Raw genomic sequence first — 13,532 nt, 5'->3', positions numbered from 1 at the left:
GACCCACTGCTGGCCAAGGCCGAGCCGATTGGTAGCAGAATGTCTCGTGATAACGCCTCTGCGATAACGTATTTAAGAAGGGGAAAACAGGAAAAAAAAGAGAGAAGAGAAGATGTGAAGGAGCTGAGCGGGAGCAGAGGCGCAGAGGGGGAGGCGCAGGCCTCATGGGCCTTGCAGGCCTCACCCTCTGGCCTCTCGCCAGGCAGCCGATTGGGCCCGACTCGGTCCAGCCCGGCTGCAAGAAGTGGAAAGGAGATGAGAAGTGAATAAGATGTAAAAAAAGATCCTGAGAGACATCTACCAGCCTGTTGTGAGGAACGGCTGCAGACGCCAAGGTCAGTTCAGAAGGAGGGGGAGGAGTAATGCAGCTCCTGGCCAAGATTCCCCTGCAGCCTGTGGTGACGACCATGGTGGAGCAGGTTGTCCCCCTGCAGCCCATGGAGGTCCACGGAGGGGCAGAGATCCACTTGGAGCCCGTGAAGGACCCCACAACGGGGGAGGTGGATGCCTGAAGGCAGCTGTGGCCCGTGGAGGGCCCGCTGGGACAGCTGTTCTGGAGGGACTGCACCCGTGGAAGAGATGACCCACGCCGGAGCAGTTTCATGAAGGACTGTGGCCCGTGGGAGGGACCCCACGCTGGAGCAGGGGAGGAATGTGAGGAGTTCTTCCCCCGACCATGAAGCAGCGGCGTAGAACAACATATGATGAACTGACTGCAACCCCCATTCCCTCTTCCCCCCTGTGCCGCTCAGGGAGGGGAAGGTAGTAGAGATAATGTTAAGCTTGGGAAGAGGGAGGGGTGGATGGAGGTTATCTTGTTCTCTGTCTCATTCTCCTGCTCTTTGTAGTAGTAAATGAATAGTTTTCCCCAAGTTGAGTCTGTTTTGCCCGTGACAGTAACTTTAAGGATTTCTCCCTGTCCTTATCTCAAACCTTGAGCTGTTTTTCCTTATATTTTCTCTCCCTGTTCTCTCGGAGGGTGGGGGGAGTGAGAGAGAGACTGCGTAGTCTGGTCCGATCGGGGCTGAACTACGACAGATGCAAATGGCTTTTTGTGTTCTCTAAGATTGTATTGTCACAGATCAACATTAATATGCTAGTTGGCAGTGGTCATCTTATCCTTTTCAGCCTTATCCTGTTCCTTTTTCACCTGGATGAGTCAGCATCCTTTGCCGCCTAATCATATTGCGAATACAAGAACCTATTTTTGGGCAATGTGTTGCAGTTGATATGTCCATCTGTATTTTTGGGTTCTTGAATGTGACTATAGCATGTTACCTTTGACTGTTTCATCCCATGCAGCTTTTATAGCTGGTTGTTACAGATTTTGATATAGACTTTGATTCCTCCAATAGGAATATAACACATCAAAGCAAGCAATCATATTGCTTGCTTATGTGTGTAGCACAAACCACGCTTGTCCATGTTCATTCTTCATGGTCAATGATCAATAATTCATCTGTATTTGAACTTGGACTTGATAGTCCAGTTCTGTAGTAGACTTACAGATACTGTTATTCCACTAAGCTTGCACTGTTGATGCTGATTGGGAACATCATTTGTGATATGTAGACTAGGCAATACAGATACTTTTTGGTTATCTTTGATATTTAGGGGTTTTCAGGTGCCCACATTTTTGTGTGTGTATTTTCTGTCTTACTAAAGAAAGACAGTTTTGTCACTTTGTCTCAAAATTATGAAGTATTGCTACAGCTCTCTGCTGTTTAGGTAGTTTCTTGCCTAGGGTAGGGTTTTTTGAAACTCATATTTTCCTGTTAAAGGAAATTATGAAATGGAAGAAGTGAAGGTATACTGTGTGCTGTTGCACACTGATAGCCACATTAAAGATTCTTCTTGCCAGAATTGTACAATATCATCTGAGATTCTGCTCCTTATAAGCAGATGAGAAGTCAGGTTGAGATGCCAGCTCTTGCAACCCTTTCCAATTAGGGAAAGGCTCTGATGGAAGTAGCTTTGATTCCACCCAGTAATAACTTGTCTGACCCTTTCTTCACTGCATCAGGCCTCTGGTAAATCCCGAGATAAGCATTGCAGGACTGAGTTGTCTCAGGTTTAGTGTGTAGCAGCTTAACTAGATGTCTACTAGACTTTGACTTTTTCCTAATAAATCCCTAGGTCTCAAAGAGTAGTTGTTACTCCTTGCAAGTATCCTTTGAGCATTTCTGCTTTCTCTAGGAAATAGTCGTCTTTTGTTAGAACTTCAAAACACCTGGGAAACCCAGCCAATTTGATGCTTTATATTCCTGAAATCCCTTATAATAAATCCACTTATTTTGTGGGGTCTGCAAAAGCAGCGATCTAGTATTCAAGCAAGCTTGCTTTGGGAGTGCTAGAGGCCACAGAACATGATAATTTATTAATCTTAGATTGTGTTGAAAAGATAAAAATACTAGCTTTTGTATAGTTGGCCTCACTTCTGTCAACAGACAAATTGTTTTGAGAACAGCAATGAAAATGCTCCTTGGAATGGAAGTGTCTGCTCTGGTAGAAGGAAGTATATTAGCTTTAAGCTTGTATTTTGGAGTATATTTAAGTGCTGTCTACACAGGAAAGATTTAAGTACAGCTTGGATGCAGGAGTCAAATTATGTTTTGGAATCAATGATGACTTACAAGTGCTGCAGTATACAGTGAGTTCAAAACCAAAAACTCCTACCTGTTTGGTAAAACATGAAGCCTGAAGTGTGCTTCTAGGCTCTGGTTTGAGGGCAGTCTGATTTCTAAAGGTGAAATAATGATATGTCTTGGCTGCCTCCCTCCTAATAAATTAAACATGCCTGGGAATGTTCCCAGGCACCATGGCCAACTGGCTCAGGACTGCCTTGCCAATACTCTTAAACTCTTAGCTACCAGGGCAGGGTAGCCAACTCTGAACTGCCCAGTGTGAGTGGTCCTGATGGTGTGCTGACTCACAAACCTGGAAATTGTGTGAGAGAACCATAATTGGCATGGACCAGTGCTGGGGAATGTCCTAACTGCTTTCTAGCATACGTGATCATGTTCCAGGGCCTGGGAATGTTTCAAGACAAAACTTATGAGTACAGATGTTAGTCCTTGAGTCTTCTAAATTCTTTATGGACTAAGGCATAGAAAGGACTCTTTACGTCACAAGGGGTTTAGGATGCTTCAGAAAGGTAGGTTTAGGAGAGAATGCCTCCTATTTATTTTGGGGCAGTAATTCTGTGCTACTAAAAAGTCTGTATCTCCTGTCTCCATTTTAGATGGTTTTAGTGGTGGTTTAAACATATTTCAGAATGCAGTCACCTTCTTTCCAGCCACCACCTTTCTGGGTTGAGTAGGTGTGTTTGCCCTCTGTCAGGCTATTGCTTGTGTATGGATGAACATACTGTGACCTTTTATGGAAGTGCTGTGTATGAAATGTGCTTTTTATGGTTGTGAGGAATTTCATTCTGATTTGGTGTGCGTGCTTATGAATATTAAGAGCCCTAGTCTACTGTCTGGGTGATGTGGTGGGGGGATGGTCTTGCATCTTTTAGGCAGTGGATCTTTTATGTGAGCAGGAGAGTGGGGAGACCACTTTATTTCCTCAGATGTTCCTTCCAGTGAACAGTAAAAGCTGTGTTGAGCTGACTTTATTGATCATCCAGGGTGATTTCCTGCAGGCTATTTAGTGTTTGATTGTGGATTGTTGGAGTTGGAGCATAGTCTTAGTGTCAATAAGCCGGTAAACATATATCCTGGAAGACAGCATATCATGTCAGCTGCTGAATATTGGAGCAGTTTTGCTCTAACTGATCACTTTTTCTGTATTTCCTGGCCTACCCTCCCTCGATGGTGTCCTGAGTTTCATTGCAAGTTACGAGTTTCATTGCAAGTTATGACTCTGTTACACAGTCACTTCAGGATACTCTTTTGTCTTTCTGTAGATTATGGAATATGCTGTCAAATTTGATAGTTTGAATACTTAGAGAAGAAGTTAGCAATATAAAACACTGTTCCTGTTCATGCTTTGTCAAGGACTGTGGAAACTTTGCTTTTGTATGTGCTGTCTTAAAAGTTTTGTGAAGCATATGTGTGTGGCATGTCATGCTTACGCCAGTGATGCACCCTACAATTTTGGGAACATGTAATCTGTGTGACAGCGTAAGCTTTGGGGCACTCCTTTGCATAAAGGATCCATTGCTCAAAGGTAGTAAGCTGTTAGAGCTGACTGTCAATTAATATGCAGCAGACTTTGTGTCTGCTGATTGTTCTAATTTAATGTGCATGTTAATCTGTCTTGGCAGCAGTAGTGGTGCATATTTAAGGACACAATACAGTGCAGGCATGGTTCCTGGTGTCTCACAGACTGCCTGTGTGTCTTCAGGGCAACTATTTCAATCCTTATGCAGCTTCTGGAAGCCCACCATCCTGGAGGCATCTTAGGAATATGAAAAAGAGAGATTGTAGACTCTACTGATGCAGTGATGGTCAGTATCCCTCTTCTGCTCACTCTGTTTCTGGAGAGCCGTGATGCTGCCTGTGTCTGAGATGGATATAGCTTGTTCAGGACAGTTGGCTCTTCTGGAGAGTTGGATGTATGTCCGAATTGGCCTTAGCATGTGGTTCTCTGCTGCTCTGTACTAGACAAAAAGTCATCTAGTACAAGATTTTACTTGTGTCCATAATCAGTAAAATGTCAGAGGCCATGTTTTAATCAACATTTTTATTTGTGGTAAATGCAGGCTGCTGACAAAAATTACAGTCTGGCTCCTCCTTTGTAGTGCTTGTGTAGCTCCACAGTGAATAGAAGAACTGATCTGGCTGAAAAGTAAATAAAAACATTTTTTTCGGTCACATATTTTCTGGTCAGATAGCCAGTTCATTGATTTGGGTTGCTGCTCAATTGCATGGACAATTCAGCCTCCCTGGGATGGCATTAGAAATGAGGTGTGTGGGACAAGGCAAGGAGGGGATGAGAACCATTCATTCCTTTCATCAGTAGCCCACACTTAAGTTTTATTAAAGTCACCATGGAACTGAGGTGGTTGTCAGCCCTGAAAATGTTAAGTACAGTGCTGTGTTGTCTGCTCTCTTGTTTCATAATACTAATTTTCCCTGTGTAAGGAAATAAAAATACCTACCTCACTTCTTTTCCCATCAGTCCATTCAATACAAGCTTGTGAGTGTATCAGCTAAGTTTAGCAGCTTAAATTTAAATAGCAAAGCCTGTATTTAAAACCAGGAGTCTAAGGAACTTTGATTCTTTCTGGTGCAACTTTTCAGAGGCTATTAACTTTAAAGGTAATGTAGCAGCCAGTCAAATTTCAGACGTTGTCATTAGGGAGTGGAGTTGTAAGTTGCTTGTCAGCCAAATTCTCTTAGTTTCTGAGGTGCAAAGTCTAGTTGTGTTACTTATGTAAAATAAAATCTCAGTCTTCAATGGTCACAGAGCAAGTCTTGAGCTCTCAGCTCTAGAGTTGAGCTTGATTTATGCTTCTGAAAGTCTGCTGTGCGTATACAAGCCCACACTGTTTTCATGCTTTACTTAAATCTGCTGTGTGCCTCCTTTTTCTTTACTGTTGTGATCGTCATTGAACCAGTTTGAAGAATTAGTTGTCTCCTTTCCTCCTGCTTGATTTAGCAATTAAAGTTTTGTTATTCTATAGTTAAGTCTTAAAATACTATACTGTAAAACTGTGTTAAGCATTCTGTGTTTTGTATACAGTGGAAAAGAATATTTAGTTCTTTAATCAAGGAGAGTATAGAAAACAATGAGAAGTATAATCTACAATGTGCTTTTCTTCAGAGTTCGAATCTTCCTGTTTTGGGAAAAGCAACAAATTAGTGTGTGCGTAGAGAATGAGGTTAATGCCTAAGTGGTGGTACCTGAAAGTTAGATTGTCATGTTCAGTTTCAGATACACATGGCCTTTGTTTGAAGCCCTAGGGAAGCTTATGTTTAAAAACAAACAAACAACAACAACAAAACAAAACAAAACTAAACCACCCAACCCAGAAACTACCCTTTAAAATTGAATTTTGTTAAGAGCTAGACTGAGGAAGTTTTGCCTGTTTTAAGGAACATTACAACTGTATTGACTACTTAAAACCAGAGAACTTGTTCACCTTTTAAAAACATTATCATTTACCTTGAATCATGTGTTCCATTTTGATAACCTCCTTCATATAGAAAATATAGCATGGAATGTCAGTTTAAATGCAAGTAACAATGCTCTATCTTCTATGTGAAAGGAAGTATGTACATTTTTCCATGTTTGACATCATGGTGTTTTGAATAACCATGTTCCATATTCATATCAATTTTTTGTTTTTGTCTTCAATTTATGCACAGCACTTGCTCTGAAATTTGGGGACAGAGTACACCAAACACGATAGATCAGTGGGATACAACAGGCCTTTACAGCTTCTCTGAACAAACCAGGTGAATATTCTGCCCTCTCTCGCATCATAGAAATCTTGTGGGAGGGATTGGCTTTGGAGGGTCTGTAATGGGATGCTTTAGCTGTAAAATAGACTAAAATTCTTCCTAGGCCTCTCATGGTGTACAGCATTTTAAAATATTTGCTTGCCAGTGTAGAAATCAGTGTTCTCAGCTGATGTTTTGACCAATGAAACTAATTCTGGAATATTCCTTTTTCAAGCCAGTGCAATTGAAAGAATGGGAAGACTTGTTAAATGCAAGCTCTAATGTGGTTTGGTATTTATATTAACAAAGTTGAGATACTTAATTATTTAGACCTAATCTTACAAAGTGTTTAAACTGCTTTGTATGCCACAAGCTTTCAGTTAAATCTTGCTAATTGACTCAGATATGAGCTACTAAAGAATTGTTTGTAAATTCTTCAGTAGTTAATGGTGGGCCTTTATTTTTTCATGTCACATTACCGGATTTGTGTATTGAGGTTTGTCTCCCATCCCATAACAATCATAAACATCTGCATTTGTGTAAGCATATGCAGTCTGTCTTAAAACTAGCAAAACATTTTCAGCTGGTAGCAAGGCAGATGAAGTCAAGAAGGTAAACTGTACAGCCCTTACAAGATGTGTATTCATGCTTTTTGCATTACAGTTATACTGCCACATGGATCACTTGAGCAGCTGACTGCTTATAGGCTTATTTGCAGTCCTGTGGGAATTCTTATGCTTAAAGCCGTAAAGCATCCATGCCACAGCAAAGCCTTGAGGTTTAGCGGTGGAAGGGACTATTAAGTGTGTGATTTTATTTATTTATTTTTAACAACTGTCTTATGCATTTAAAAGTATATGAAGCAATTCTAAGTACTTAGTTGGGGGTAAAATGACTTTTGGTGAACTCTAATTTCACTGGCAATAACTTGAGCAGCTCAAAAATAAGTTAAGACACTGCTTGATACCCTATTTTTTATCACATTTTTAAGTCTTTTGACAAAAGTATAAATGTCACTAACAGTGTCAGTCGACTGAATTCTGAGCATAAATAAACTACCCATCCCATGTATGTACACTGTTGCTTGAGTGATTAAGAGACATAATGCAGTCTGTAAATACTTCTCAACATCTCTCCCATATAGATCTCTCGATGGCCGTCTACAGGTATCTCATCGTAAAGGATTACCGCATGTTATTTACTGTCGTTTGTGGCGCTGGCCAGATCTCCACAGTCACCATGAACTTAAAGCACTTGAAAACTGTGAATATGCTTTTAATCTTAAGAAGGATGAAGTATGTGTAAACCCTTACCACTACCAGAGAGTGGAGACACCAGGTAGGAAGACTGCTTCTGACTTTCTATAGCAGCATCTGTACGTACTTGTTCAGCATAATGTTTTAAAAGAAAAAAATAGAAAAATATGATGCTTTCTGTTGCCAGAAGTACAAGATTCTTGGAGACAACTTCTGAGAATACCTTCCCCTGGAAGTTTTTAATATAAACTTAATGAAAAAACTTTATAAATGTGTTGAATACCCCTGATAAACACTTCCAATACTGCTGGCAGTTTCCAGCTGGCTAAGTATGATTTGGACTGAAAAGGAGAATAGAGATGACTTACCTTTGCTAATGTGGAATAGCCTTACCTCAAGAGGCACCTCGGGAATCTGTTTCTTCCAGTAACTAGAAATACAATTGCTGTATTAACAGTACTGAGAGTCAGAAAAATTTCAAAAAATCTGGAGAAACTGTTAGATGTTTTAGATTTTTTTTTTTTCTTTTAGCTCACAGAATTGTGTATTTTGAGTCTTACTAATGCTTTGAAGTTTGCTTTTTCCAGTCTTGCCTCCCGTATTAGTGCCACGGCACACTGAGATTCTAACGGAGCTTCCGCCTCTCGATGACTATACTCATTCCATTCCTGAAAACACTAACTTTCCAGCTGGAATTGAACCACAGAGCAATTACATACCAGGTATTTTCTTAACTCCCACTGTAAACAGTACACTTAACGGTGTGCCACTGGAACAAAGATGGTAACTTCATCTTCCTAAGTGAGCAAATTAACTGAAAGATGCACCAGTAAACTTAATCTAGTTGATTTTGTGTATTAATTCTGCAAACACTGTTTGCAGAACACGATTCTGTGTGAAACCATGTTGCTGTGGTTTCACAATAGCTTGCTTGGTTTCAGTAGCTTATTTAAGATTCAAAATGCGAATGAGCACAAAGTAGACCTTCACCTTATGCTTTAAGCCTGTTTTACAAACACATAGCAGTTGCCAAATGCTGTTCATTGGAATCTGAGGAGCAAACTGCTTCTCAATCTCACCATGTGTAGTATGTGGAGAACTCTTAAGTTGCAACACAGTGACTTAGTGTTTGGATCTGTAGTTCACAAATGATCAAGGTCTGCTTTGTGTATTTGTTACTATTGTGTGCATACAGTTTTTTGTCTTTTTAGTATGAAAGAACAACCTGACAATATTGAAGTCTTAAAGAATTCCTCCTCCCTCTCTTTGCCTCTTCCCCACCTCAAAACAGATACCAAGACTAATCTACTGGTGCAGCCGAAAGCCTGTACCTTTATTGAAACATAAAACCAGTGACCTTTGTTTCCTGCCCCAACTTCCTGTTTCCTGTCTCTTCAGGAAGTTGCCTGGAGTGTAGAACCAAGCAAAGCTGAAGTTTTCTCATAAATGTTTAATACAACCATGTTACGAACAAGCTAAAACTTCAGGTCTGGAGTCTCTGAAAGAATAAAATAGCTGCCTCGAAGCTCAAATATGTGCAATGTAGAAATTGTATCTACATGTCTTAAACAGGATATTGCTTATGTTATCTTTAAATGTATCTAAAAATTGTAATGGCATAAAAAAATTTCAGTTAATTTAATCTTATCTGTTTAATTTGTGCCTAGGGACAGCAGTTCTTTAAAGAGCAATTTAAGGTGCTAGAAGCTGGTGTTGCTTTCTTAACTCAGTCTGAAGACTTCTGATAGCACTTGCAAACAACTTACTGGAAAGCCATAATTTGAAAATCCAGTGCTATGGAAATGAGCTAAGGCAACTAGGTAGTTATTTGCAGGAAGCCTGTTTAAGGTGATTACAGGTGTTCACATGATCTTCAAATGTTTATGCAGCTAGCCATGCCTTGGTTCCTTCTCTTTGTCACTGACGCCCTCCTGTTGTATTCATATCATGGCATCTTACTTTATTTGCCCTTGCTAACTTAATCCGAATACTAAGCTAGGTTCTGATAAGTCTCATGTGTCTTGACAGCCTGTTTCAGAGAAGAGTTTTCTAGCAACTGTGCTAGTTTTGCCCCACAATACTGTCTCAGTAATTGGTCTACAGAGAGGCTGGTTTTACCTACGACTGGGAAGATGGCAATTGTGAAGGTGCAGGATAGCCTTTGGGGCTGTACCTTCACTTTCAGGTTATGGATGCGCTGATCTGCGTTGTCCAAACTTCTGACAGCATTCAAACTCTGCTAAGAATTTTTAATGCTGCCTTTGAGCATTTATTTCCAGCTGTGGTGATGCTCAATCTCTGACCCTAAAGCAGTATTAATAGTATTAGGTGGAGGAAATTTCTGTTCAGACAGAGACTAGATATGGAAAATAATTTGTGCCAAAGAGCCTAGATTAGCAACTAGGAACAGGAGGATGTGGGTTGGATTGGAAATGGTTGACCTTTTACCATGACTATGGGCTTAACTGTAATGAATGATTTGGAGATGGGTGGAGTCCACTTTATCATGTTCAAAACAAGTATGATTTTTGTTATCATACTTCTTGCTAGTAAAGATTTCCCTTAATCTTCCTTTTAAATTCTCACTTGAATTTTGTCACATTTATATTTAGCACACTAGTTTTATAGAATGAACCAAAAGATAGAATTATTTTGGTTCATTTTTTTAATCAATGGACTTTAATCTTTTTTTCCTCTCGCTGACTTCCTTCTAATCTTACTATATTGCTGCAAATCTCAGACATGTTTGATATAATTTGTTTTTAATTCTTAAGCAAAAAGCTTTATGTTTAAATTTCTGCTGTTTGGTAATAGTGTAATTAAATGTTTTTAATGCCTCAAACAATTCTAAGACAATTGTAGAGATAGTTAGCTTCAAACATTTTCACTAAAGAAATGCAGACTTTGCCTTCGATATATAGGAAAAGACATTTGCCCAGTTCAAAGAAAATTTCCTGAAAGGCAGTTGGTTAACTCATCTGGATTACAAAGTACACTTTGAATGGAGAAAAGGAACAGCCATACTCTCCTGGGTTCTGAATATATTTCTGTGGAATAAGACATAGTATCAGAATGCTTCATACTTGTTACTGAGTTTACTTTGATCTGTCAAACTCCATCTTGAAAGAAAGCCAGTTAGAAGAATAGGTGATTGTTTTAGTAGAGTTTGAAGTAATAGTAATGCTAATAGAGCTTGTGCAGTGTAGCTAGTTAAATAATACAGTTATTAATGAGAGAAATAAACTGTTGGGTATTGAAGAAAAATGGATTTGGGGACTGAACTAAAAAATAACCTTTAAATCTAGCAACTTCTATAAGGTGTGGGAGTGTATTTGATCTGATGGTTATACTACATAAAGACAGCTCACTTCTTTTTCCTTAAGTCACCAGATGGCTTTTTGTTTGTAATTCTACTAAATGTGGAAGCTGTTGTAACAATTTTGCAGTTGTGAACTTATTGTAGTGAAAGTATCTTGTCTTAAATTGAACAAACAAGGATTATCTCTTAATTATATAACATATTTGAGCAATTGACTGGCATACAAGAGATGATACATTTTACATAAACAATAAGGCAGGTAATGGGTTTGAAGCCCTACTGGAAGGAAAAAGGGACAGCAAAATGAAATTCTAATTCAGTGTTCAGACTTGATCACTAAACCAATAGGTGGATTTTATTTTATTTTTATTTTTTTTTCTCTTCAGAAACACCACCTCCAGGATATATCAGTGAAGATGGAGAAACAAGTGACCAGCAGTTGAACCAAAGCATGGATACAGGTAAAACTTATTTTTTCACTACTTTGAAGACTTGGGATTTCTACTTTTGATCCCTCTGCATAGTGGCATGAATTCAGCTCAAATGATGGTGATAGTAGCCCTCTGTACAATCTGGTGTTTTCTGTTTAAAATACTACTGTCAATCTTTTGTGAACAAAACTTATTGCAAGGGGAATGCTTTTAAAACATTCTGTGCCACGTTAAGCACATTTCATTTGTTTTGTAACAAAAGCATACAGGTCTAAGTCTTCATCAGAAAGCCTTAGAATAGATTTTAATAGCTAACTGGTTTCAACCTACTCCTAACTTCACCTTTTGGAAACAGGTTCATTGAAGCAAAATGTCTGTTGGCCTAAAGAAGTTACAGAAATGTTGCATTTTGAGAAGCTGTCTCTTAACTCTGACAGCCTTATCACTTCCATATTTCAAATGATTCTTGTATGGAGAGTAGTAGAAACATTAAGCATTTGTGCCTTTGTATGAAAGGGTTTCTAGATAATCTGGTTGGCCTTAGACTTGGACAAAGCACAGTTAATGTGCTGGGTAAGAACCTCCTGCTATGTGCTGGCAGACTTGAGTGTGTGTTTGGTTAGCTAATGTTAGCAACCTTTTTCAGTTAATTAAAATCAACTGCACTAGTTTCTGTAAGAACTGCAATATTTTCCCACTATGTGACAATAGGTACCTTAATTGAAAAAGCCTGATGTCAGCAGTCACTGTAGGAATGTTTCTGTGCAAAGCCTCTCTGTATTTTGCCTACTAGTGCACAAATTGTGTTGGAGAGCTCATGTTCTGAGTTTTTTTTTTTTTTTTCTTTCCTCCTTCCAGGAGGGAAGGATTTACTTAAATGAGGAAATCTATCTTGTTCTTTTCTAGACAATAAACGCTCTCCTTTTGAGAGTAGAGAGGTAATATATTGTCTCGTGCACTTTTTCTTAACTTTTTTACTGAATTTGGGAAGAAGTCACACTACCTTCTTACTGGAAAGGTGCATAAATAGTTATGGTCACAGAGTGTGCATGAAGTGAGAGCTCTGAGTACAACACTTCTGTTAATTCTTTATGAGGAGGAGTAGGTTTCCCAGGAGTCTGGAAAATTAAATTTAATCTTAATTCAGAATAAGCATGTGATGTGCTGGAAAACTGGTTATAGGATTTCTGAGGTTTCTTATTCCAAAGAATTTTAAGGTAAAACTATATCTAGATAATGATTATACGTACCCATCTGAAATAATGAGAATCACTTACTCTGAAACAATCTGTATTACTTCAACAGGATCTCCAGCAGAGCTGTCTCCTAGTACTCTCTCCCCAGTTAATCATAGCTTGGGTAAGCTGGAAAAACTTTTAATTGTTTCTCTATGTGTAATGACTCTTCTTTTTGTATATAATTACATTAAAAATTAAAATATACTTTAAAAAAGAGCTGTGTTAGGAGGAGACTATCGGGTTGGCTTCCTGATGATAAACATAATAGGGTTGGCTTAATAACTTTACTACTACTCTATTTCTGTAACTGAGCTTCTAGCAAAGAGAAGGAATAGTATGGTTGTGTGTGCAGGAATAGCATTTATAAAATAAATAGCTTAAAGGACATTAGCCTATCCATAGTGCTGGCCGGACTTGCTATCTCTCTTGTATGACTGTTCTGCTGCTCTTCTCATGTACTGTTTCACCTGTGACAACACAATTGTTGCTCCCACATTAGTTGCATGCCTGCTTTGATCAGATGTCACTACTGTGTGTCTGTGTAAATGCCTCAGGAAGATCAGATTCCCTTGGGTTTGTTTAAGGAGTGATGACAGGATGTGACAGGAAAATGCTGTTCAGAATGCTGAGTTAGTAATTAGGGTAGGTAAAAAGGGGAAGCCGCACAGGGAAGATACTGAGCTCTAGTAGGGGAGAGTAAGAGGTGCTTAGAGCTGCCTTTAGATAAAGAGACAGTATAAGATATAGTGTAATACAAGGGAACATCCATTCATATTAATATTTTTCTGTGTGATTCAGTGATAGTTTAATCTTTTCTTTAATGTTGACAAAATGTTTGCAAGTCATAGAAGGGTAACAGAAATGTCTCCACATCTGGCACTCAAATCAACATTAGCTTA

General features: G+C 39.1%; 1 protein-coding gene across 1 annotated transcript in view; it reads left to right on the top strand.

The window, feature by feature from the left end:
* The window catches only part of LOC147596577 (SMAD family member 2-like), a 44,317-nt gene that overhangs the window by 20,764 nt on the left and 10,021 nt on the right, over window positions 1-13,532 (top strand). The window contains exons 2-6 of the mRNA XM_086769657.1: window positions 6,315-6,404; window positions 7,534-7,727; window positions 8,233-8,367; window positions 11,351-11,425; window positions 12,701-12,754. Of these exons, the coding sequence (XP_086625783.1) occupies window positions 6,315-6,404; window positions 7,534-7,727; window positions 8,233-8,367; window positions 11,351-11,425; window positions 12,701-12,754 (548 nt within the window). The remainder of the gene's footprint in view (window positions 1-6,314; window positions 6,405-7,533; window positions 7,728-8,232; window positions 8,368-11,350; window positions 11,426-12,700; window positions 12,755-13,532) is intronic.

The sequence above is a fragment of the Chlamydotis macqueenii genome, chromosome W (genome assembly GCF_036417535.1).
Source record: "Chlamydotis macqueenii isolate bChlMac1 chromosome W, bChlMac1.mat, whole genome shotgun sequence".
In the NCBI taxonomy this organism is placed as follows: domain Eukaryota; kingdom Metazoa; phylum Chordata; class Aves; order Otidiformes; family Otididae; genus Chlamydotis; species Chlamydotis macqueenii.
This window is presented reverse-complemented; position numbering and strand designations above follow the sequence as displayed.